General features: G+C 44.5%; 1 protein-coding gene across 1 annotated transcript; it reads left to right on the top strand.

The window, feature by feature from the left end:
- Positions 1–997: 997 nt before the first annotated feature.
- On the top strand, positions 998–3996 carry LELP1 (late cornified envelope like proline rich 1). Its single transcript, XM_043446474.1, has 2 exons — positions 998–1124; positions 3553–3996. The coding sequence occupies exon 2, from the start codon at positions 3574–3576 to the stop codon at positions 3880–3882; it is 309 nt and encodes a 102-aa protein (XP_043302409.1). The 5' UTR covers positions 998–1124; positions 3553–3573; the 3' UTR covers positions 3883–3996.
- Positions 3997–9460: the final 5464 nt, after the last annotated feature.

The following is a 9460-nucleotide window of genomic DNA, read 5'->3' as shown; positions in this document are numbered from 1 at the left end:
TACACACTGAGGAAACCAGATCTGAAAGAGACACGTGCACCCCAATGTTCATCGCAGCACTGTTTATAATAGCCAGGACATGGAAGCAACCTAGATGCCCATCAGCAGATGAATGGATAAGGAAGCTGTGGTACATATACACCATGGAATATTACTCAGCCATTAAAAAGAATTCATTTGAATCAGTCCTAATGAGATGGATGAAACTGGAGCCCATTATACAGAGTGAAGTAAGCCAGAAAGATAAAGAACATTACAGCATACTAACACATATATATGGAATTTAGAAAGATGGTAACGACAACCCTATATGCAAAACGGAAAAAGAGACACAGAAATACAGAACAGACTTTTGAACTCTGTGGGAGAATGTGAGGGTGGGATATTTCAAAAGAACAGCATGTATACTATATATGGTGAAACAGATCACCAGCCCAGGTGGGATGCATGAGACAAGTGCTCGGACCTGGTGCACTGGGAAGACCCAGAGGAATCGGGTGGAGAGGGAGGTGGGAGGGGGGATCGGGATGGGGAATACGTGTAAATCTATGGCTGATTCATATCAATGTATGACCAAAATAAATAAATAAATAAATAAAAAAGAGATTTCAGAATCTCATGCTAAAAACTTAGGGAGGACAGGAGAGTCAAAACAGCTGTGATAGGTCCTGGGAAGCTCTCCTAAAAAGATAAAAACAGCCAAGTTCAAAGGAGTTAAAATTTGGGAGGCTAGGGGAGGAAGAGAGAGCAGGTGCCAAAAGAGCTTTTCTGCCGCCAACAACAATAAGGGTCCCTGTCCCTAGAGTTCAGTACCTTTCACCATAGCCTGATTTCACCAGCACAAATTTTGAGGGCTGGGGAGAGGACAAGAGAGCAAAGGAGATATTAATCATGGCCTATTCACATGTTCAAAGACTTGAGTTGAGCTGGGAGCTCTGGAGTCATACAACAATCGCTACTTGATGATGTAGCAATGAGGTCACAAGTGACTGTCTCCTTCTCTCCTATTCCGGCTTCCTCAGAGCTGGGCAGAGGAACCAGAGGGGGAAAATACACCTTCCCGGGCACAGCCATAACATCCACCTCACTCGACTACTTGTCAGGTTCAGTAACAACACAAAGGGGTGAGTTGCACGTCAACAACTGGAAATGCCCCATGTTTCACCTCTCCTTTCTGGGGGATGACCCCCACACCCCAACACTGAACAAGGTTGAAATGACGGCTATGTTTGGGTGAAAGTTTCTTCTCATTCTCAGTAGCAAGAGTGGTACAATTCATTTGCAAGAGTGATTCTTAACCATTTTGGAGTACAATGTAATTATGTCTCTTCAGAAAGTCATACTGATTTTAAAACAAAAGTAGACTTAAAAATTTATTTTTATACTGTTAGAGGAAATCCAAGATGTGCCAAGCTGATCCAACTTGCAAGTATTGTTAGAGACTTAAGAGCTCTGTCCTTATCTGGAAGTCAAACAGTCTATAGAGGAAGACTTAGCTCAGGGCAAAATTTAACAGAGGGGGAAAAGGAATTCCTCCTGAAAATCACGTTTTGTGACTCTGACATTCATATTTTCAGAGAAATTAGAATTTCCCAGTTTATCTCCTCTTCTCTTAACTTCTTCCCTCACTCTAATCAACTAGGAGAGGAGTTTCCAGAGTGGTCCGTGGGAGCCCAGCCATGGTAGGGATTCAACTCTTTCCATCCTCATTCCTCAAATTAAAAAAAAAAATCAATTCTTAAGGTTTTAAGGGCTTAGACAAGACATAGAATTGCAATAAGTGTCCTAGGCCACTAAGGCCACTAATATATCCTCCCATTCAATTTCCAGAGGGATGGGGAGGTGTTCTTAAAGGAGTTCTTTAACACTGTTGTCATGTCATGGACGCCTTTAGAAATGTGGACTCCTCAGAATAATGGTTTTTTTTTTCCATTTATTTTTATTAGTTGGAGGCTAATTACTTTACCATATTGTAGTGGTTTTTGCCATATATTGACATGAATCAGCCATGGATTTACGTGTGTTCCCCATCCCGATCCCCCCTTCCACCTCCCTCTCCATCCCATCCCTCTGGGTCTTCCCATTGCACCAGCCCTGAGCACTTGTCTCATGCATCCAACCTGGGCTGGTGATCTGTTTCACCCTTGATAGCATACTTGTTTCAATGCTGTTCTCTCGAAACATCCCACCCTCACCTTCTCCCACAGAGTCCAAAAGTCTGTTCTGTACATCTGTGTCTCTTTTTCTGTTTTGCATATAGGGTTATCATTACCATCTTTCTAAATTCCATATATATGTGTTAGTATACTGTATTGGTCTTTATCTTTCTGGCTTACTTCACTCTGTATAATGGGCTCCAGTTTCATTCATCTCATTAGAACTGATTCAAATGAATTCTTTTTAATGGCTGAGTAATATTCCATTGTGTATATGTACCACAGCTTCCTTATCCATTCTTCTGCTGATGGGCATCCAGGTTGCTTCCATGTCCTGGCTATTATAAACAGTGCTGCGATGAACATTGGGGTGCACGTGTCTCTTTCAGATCTGGTTTCCTCAGTGTGTATGCCCAGAAGTGGGATTGCTGGGTCATATGGCAGTTCTATTTCCAGTTTTTTAAGAAATCTCCACACTGTTCTCCATAGTGGCTGTACTAGTTTGCATTCCCACCAACAGTGTAAGAGGGTTCCCTTTTCTCCACACCCTCTCCAGCATTTATTGCTTGTAGACTTTTGGATAGCAGCCATCCTGACTGGCGTGTAATGGTACCTCATTGTGGTTTTGATTTGCATTTCTCTGATAATAAGTGATGTTGAGCATCTTTTCATGTGTTTGTTAGCCATCTGTATGTCTTCTTTGGAGAAATGTCTGTTTAGATCTTTGGCCCATTTTTTGATTGGGTCATTTATTTTTCTGGAATTGAGCTGCAGGAGTTGCTTGTATATCTTTGAGATTAATCCTTTATCTGTTTCTTCATTTGCTATTATTATCTCCCATTCTGAAGACTGTCTTTTCACCTTGCTTATTGTTTCCTTTGTTGTGCAAAAGCTTTTAAGTTTAATTAGGTCCCATTTGTTTAGTTTTGCTTTTATTTCCAATATTCTGGGAGGTGGGTCATAGAGGATCTTGCTGTGATTTATGTCAGAGAGTGTTTAGTTTTTAAATGAATGAAATAAAATACATGGGGTTATGGAAGATACCAATTACACTGGCAAATATATGGTTAAGTATGGTTCCTATGTTGGGTTTGGGCAGGGTCCCAGGACCCTAGGTTAAGAACTCCTGCTCTAGGGGCTATAGAATGGAGACAAGGATAAATGCAGAGAAAGCAAAGTAAGGGTGATGAGATCAAGAAACGCGGTCACTAATGCACTGCAAGGACAAGAAGACAACCCTTAGATAAGAATTTGGTCTAGAGCCTGAACATGTCCCAGGAAAGGCTTTCTTAAGAATAAGGATGGGCACAGGGCAGGATGTGTGAGGAGAAGGAGGTCCCCCTCCCACCTTGCAATATGGTCTCCCACAAACAACCTGCCATGTATTTCTTTACAGGGCTCAGAGAATCAAGAAGGAATGTCGAGTGATGATAAAAATAAACCTAGTGAGCCCAAGAATGAGCCCAAGCAATGTGATCCCGGGTGTGAACAGAAGTGTGAAACGAAATGCCAGCCCAGCTGTTTAAAGAGGCTGCTGCAGCGGTGCTCTGAGAAGTGTCAGCCACCAAAGTGCCCACCACCCAAGTGTCCCCCGTGCCCCCCATGTCCCCCACCGTGCCCCCCACCCCCAAAGAGCCCTCCACCATGCCCACCACCCTGCCCTCCTAAGCCGTGTGCCAAGCCCTGTCCTCCTAAATGCCCACCGCCCTGCCCACCCCCAGAGTGAGGCACCAAGGGCGCCACCCAGCCCACTACCTCCACCCTCTCATCATGTTCACCACCGAGGGGCTGAGAGCTGAAGCCATGAACTGACAAGTAAACGTGTTCCTCTGCTGTGCAAGACTTCCTTCTCCTGGTTTCTTGGCAGTTGGGGGTTTGTTTGTTGTCTTCCAGCTTTATACCAGTAAGAAGCAATCCCCTGGGGGTGAGGCTAGGACCCAGGCCCTCCACACTCAACAACCTTGGAAGATGGCCATGCATCTGACCCCACCTGCTGCATGGAGGGAAGTGGAATCTTCTGGGGGGTGCACCCGGGGAACATGCCCATGCTAGAGCACCACCTGAGACAGCTATAAACATGGCTATCAAAGTGGCATCCCCCGGGGACACGCTGAGCACAAGGTGGGAAGCGAGCGTGAAGGGGGAAAAGGAGTGGGCATTAGGGAAAGATCCAGGAAAGTCAAGGAAAGAAGTCTGCCATGGCTTTTAGTCCCACTGCCTGATGCTGCGGGAGAACATTCTGAAAACAGGCTGTATGTGTTTAAACTCTAGCTCTGCTTCCCTCCGGCTTCCCTGCTGGCTCGGCTGGTAAAGAATTTGGCTGCAATACAGGAGACCTGGGTTCAATGCCAGGGTCAGGAAGATCCCCTGGAGAAGGGCATGGCAGCCCATTACAGTATTCTTGCCTGCAGAATCCCCATGGACAGAGCAGCCTGGTAGGCTACAGTCCATAGGGTCGCAAAGAGTCATACATGACTGAACTGACTTAGCATGCACACAGTTACTGGGAGTACACATCAAAGTGGCTCAGTTCACAAAAGGGAAGTTATCAGTTTGTATTGCTGGGAAGGATATTAGGATGAGGAGGGGGCATGTAACATTTAAGAGAGAACTGTAGGAACCAGGACTTCAGGACCTGGGAATGTGGACTCACCGCTACCATTTCAATTTCCCTCATCTCCTCCAGTCTCCACTCCTCTTCAGGATGGGTCTCCTCACCCGTTAGAGCCCCCTGCATGTTCCATGGTCCTTGACCAGGAGAACCCATCTTATTGATGGATATGGTATGAGGCATTCCTATTACTTCCAGAAAAGAAATCTGACTTCTTCTTTCCAAAAACATCGTCACAGCTCACAACATCTGAGCAGAAGTAGGTTTAGGATTCTCTGCTATCACAGAGGTAATGAAAGAGGCCAAATCTAAGGTACTTCCTGTGGAATCATGGACCATAAACAGCTTTCTGTCCCTTTGAGTCTGGAAAATGGTTCAGGACAGCAAAGGGTACAGTAAGTACAGATAGTTCAAAATGTGCCCAAGAAAAGACATCTTGGGCCCTCACCAGGCCAAGGTCATATAATCAGCTGGTTGCAGAAGCACTTTTAGGACCCAAGAGCTAGACAAGGCCTTTAGGGTACAATCCCCTCATTTCTTCAGATGTTAAAACGACTAGTTGTCTTCTCTGACATACAGAGCCTTGAGGGTCTCAGGGTCTCCTGGCAAGAATGGGAGCTTGGCACCCACACTGTAGAGTCCAGCAGAGAGGTTCCTCCTGGACGCAGGAACCTCTGAAAGTCTGATGTAGGGAATCGGAGCAGGGAGGCACGTCCAACTGTTGATAACAGGTGGGAAACTCTTCCACCCACTAGAAATCCAAAAGAAAAGAGGGAGGGAGAGAGAAGGAAAATAGAACAATAAGGTATCATTCTTATTCACATATTTAAAGACCACTTTTTGATGCTAGAATAATTTTTATTTAAAAATATAAGTTAATCTTTTCCCTCTCACCAGAACAAATCTTGAAGATAAACACATCAAAAAGACAAAACATGAAAGCAGCAGAAGAAATTTTAGTTAACTATTCAAATACTCTGGGTATATGATGGGTCTTTGCAGGCATAACCCCAAGGCAGAAACCATATTTACATATCTAAACTTATGTAACTACATAAATATGAAATTATGCATAAAATTTATAATGATCATTTTTAAATAATAAACCCCAGAACCCCAATGTTAAACACTGTGCCACCATTGGTAAAAGTGTAAATAGACTAAATTCTTTTAGAAAATAATTTGAGGAATATGATATGTATCAAAAGCATAAAGTGATTCAACTCTTGGACCCAATTGTTTCTTGTCTTGGAATCCATGCAAAGAAAAATAATTCCAAAATGAAAAAAAAAAAGTCTATATAAAGCTAATTATCACAGTGTGACTTAGAGACAATTTAACAGAGATTTGGATGAATAAATTTGGACTTATTATTTAATGAAACATTATATAAACATTAATGGAATGTATGGCATAAATAATTATGTTTAATCCAAAATTTCTATAATAATGATGATAATAATAGAAGGAAATTTGTCAGCATTCTAGTCACTTTAGGACAATGGAGTTATGGGTGAAGTAGTTTTATTTTCTGCCTTCTTATTAATAGGCTTTTATTTCTTTTGTAATAGGAAAGAGTGATATAATCATGAATGCCTCAGAGACCCTCAAGCTCGTCTCATTTGCTCAAATGACTAAAAAAAAGGAAAAGAAGGACGAACGTCTTTCTCCACCTCTCCTCTCCTGAGCACACCCCTGCTCTGGTGCCTGCCTCCAAGGCGTAGGATCAGTCCCACAGCCGAGCGGCTCCATGGCAGTGCGGGTCAGGGGCTGGGGCTTTCCTGGGGACCCTGAGGACATGGCACAGACTGGATGGAGGCCAGCTCTGAGAACATGAAACCATCCATCTGCCAATTTAGTTATCTTTTCTACTATGTAAATGAAACCAAAGATAGACATCTCTTAATGGCTACTTTCCCAGCGGGGGAGGGGAAAAAAAAACTGGATCAAAGGCAATTCAGCAGGAAGATGGCTAGAACATGATGAGTGTGCCACCTCCCTGCAGAATGCCATAATTACTCCCAGCCTCAGCAGCAGTCACCTGCTCCAAAGGGTAGAGGGTTGTGTAAATAAGCAACACCTGAAGAGTGGCACCCTGAGAATCTGTGCAGTGCCAGGCTGATGGCTCTCAGATAATGTGAGGGGACAGGACCAAGCCTTCTCCTTTCCTGGGAAAGCAGTTCTGAGGGTCCGTCAGGAGAGCAGAAAGAGGATACTCGACCCTAGGCTCCCTTGCATCACATTTTCTCTAGAACCAGGGAGTGTACCGTTGGTCTTGGAAAAGCACTTCTAAGTCTTCCAATGAGGCCAGCTGGGGGCAACAGCAAGGAGAGCCAGTGCTATGAAAGGGTGTGCACAGAATACAAGGATGTCTTACTTTGAAGCTGGAAGGAACCTTAGAGATGATGTTCACTAATCCCCCACCTCTACACACATAGAACTGGAGAGATGGCAGGAAGTAACCAGTTACCAAACCTGTACTATTTTCCCATTCTGCTTCCATGTGACCTGATATTCCAGCCAGGGACACACACAGGCTCGCCCTGGGAGGCTTTACTGATGACAAGTCATAACTGCTTCTACGTCACAGCTGTTGATGGTCAGCAAACAGATCAGTAAATACAGAAAGTCAAATGCCAAATATTAATACATAGGGATTCTAAGATACAAACTGATCATAAAATGCATACTGGGGTGTTTTTAGCTGCAGCTGTCTTCCAGGTGCAGGAAACCTCAAATATCTCACCTAGAGAACTCCATGCTCTCTCCCAGGCTAGGAGGAAATGATGTTCAGCCTGAAAGCTATTTCCCAGCTGGGACCCGGGAGACCACGAGTCATGGCAGGAGTCAGAAGGGGACTTTGTCATCACTGGATATGAGAGTTGGATGTGGCATTTAACAGGCCCTCAGTGTCCAGGTGAAGAAACAAAATTCCAGAGAGGAAACCAATGTACCCAAAGTCACAGTGGCTTGGTTGTTGGAAGAGTACGGGATTTCTAACTCTATTTTATGCCAAGATAACCCAGAACCCAGACTCAAAGGGAAAAGGACTGAAGACCAGCATCAAGCCCAAACAAATTGAGAACATTATTTCTCCCCATTTTCTGTGTTAGTGGTCTTTAACCCAGAGGTCATGAACCCCCGAAAGTGAAGGTTTGTATATATAGATACATCTTCATGCATGAGTGAGTGCTCAGTCATTCAGTCATGTCTGATTCATTGTGACCCATGGACTGTAGCCCACCAGTCCATGGGATTCTCTGTCCATAGAATTCTCCAGGGAAGAATACTGGTGTGGGTTGCCATTTCCTTTTCCAGGGGATCTTCCTGACCCAGGGATGGAACCTGCGTCTCCTGTGTCTCCTGCATTGGCAGGTGGATTCCTTACCACTGAGCCACCTGGGAATGTCTTCATCACTCCCAAACTGTTAAGAACTACTGACTGGTCTGTGTCTTTGTTGCCTCCTTAAAGTTATAAAGAATCCCCAATACAGTAGTTTCCTAAATGTTTTTACATGGACAGGTCCCTAGCCCAGACACGAGCTCACCATATAACCTTGAACAAGGCCCTACACACTTTTGCACTTCAGTTTCCTCATCTTAAAAAATGCAGTCAATAAATGATTCCTTGTCTCCTGTTTAAAGCACGTGCTTGGCTAAAACAAGCAGGTGGAATCCAGTGGCCCCTCATGTCCCCTCTGGGCCCACGGCCTGTGATCCAGAGCACCCCCTGCCATGACCTCTGAGTCAGACTCCCTGCGTGGTGACACAGGAGGAAAGGAAGAGAGGAGAGAGGTGGACTCAGCTCCGGGAATTCACAAGCTCCTTAAGGGCTCCAGAAGCACCTGCTCCCCAGGAAATGGGATGAGATCCATTCAGCTTTATCAGAGCCACTGTCCTATGGGAACTTTTATGATATGAACAAAGGAGGTAGTTATTTGATGGGAAAGGGGGAAAGCAATGTCCTGCACACACCTGACTCTCTTCTGCTGACCTTATTTAATTACACCCTTGCTCCCAATAATGACAGTTACAGAAATCTAAAATCTTAAATCTCAGGTGGCATTGAATCAGATTGTCCCCAGCCTCGCTGGAGGGCTAGGGATGATTAGAGAAGCTACTTAGTCATCATATCTTAAGATGTATGCTGGGACAATCTCCCCAAAGATGTCCCAGCCCCGACCCTAATACTGGGCCACTAAGGCTGATTTTTGAGGGTTCAGACCCCAAATATTCCATCTCTGTACCAAGGAAAAGACAGGTCACCTAAGGTCACCCAGCCACCTGGCTAGATCACTGCCACATGCACAAGATAGAAGACTGGGTCTTCCTGTGGTTGGATTATAACCCAGTCAAGGAGGAAGAGCCCACAACACACATGCAGACTTCAAAGTCATGTAGATATGAGGCTAACCATTCATGATCACATGTATGGTATCACCGAATGTCAGAATTGGAATGGACTCGAATGATTTCTAATCTAGCTTTCTGTTTTAAAGATGATGGACATGAAGCCAGAAAGGGCCAGGGACTTGCATGAAATCTCACATCTTGTTGGAGACAGAGCCAGGTCTCTGGAGTCTCTGTGCAGTAGTCTGTCTACTGCATCGCAATGCATAGAAAAGTACAAGTCAAAGACCAAGTGCTGGGGGACTCAGAAAGGAAATAGGACAAGAAGGACTGGGAGGGATCA

This window comes from Cervus canadensis, chromosome 2, assembly GCF_019320065.1.
Source record: "Cervus canadensis isolate Bull #8, Minnesota chromosome 2, ASM1932006v1, whole genome shotgun sequence".
Lineage (NCBI taxonomy): Eukaryota > Metazoa > Chordata > Mammalia > Artiodactyla > Cervidae > Cervus > Cervus canadensis.
This window is presented reverse-complemented; position numbering and strand designations above follow the sequence as displayed.

Excerpts from the sequence above, each read along its gene's own strand:
- LELP1 (XM_043446474.1), top strand. The coding sequence starts at position 3,574 with ATGTCGAGTGATGATAAAAATAAACCTAGTGAGCCCAAGAATGAGCCC.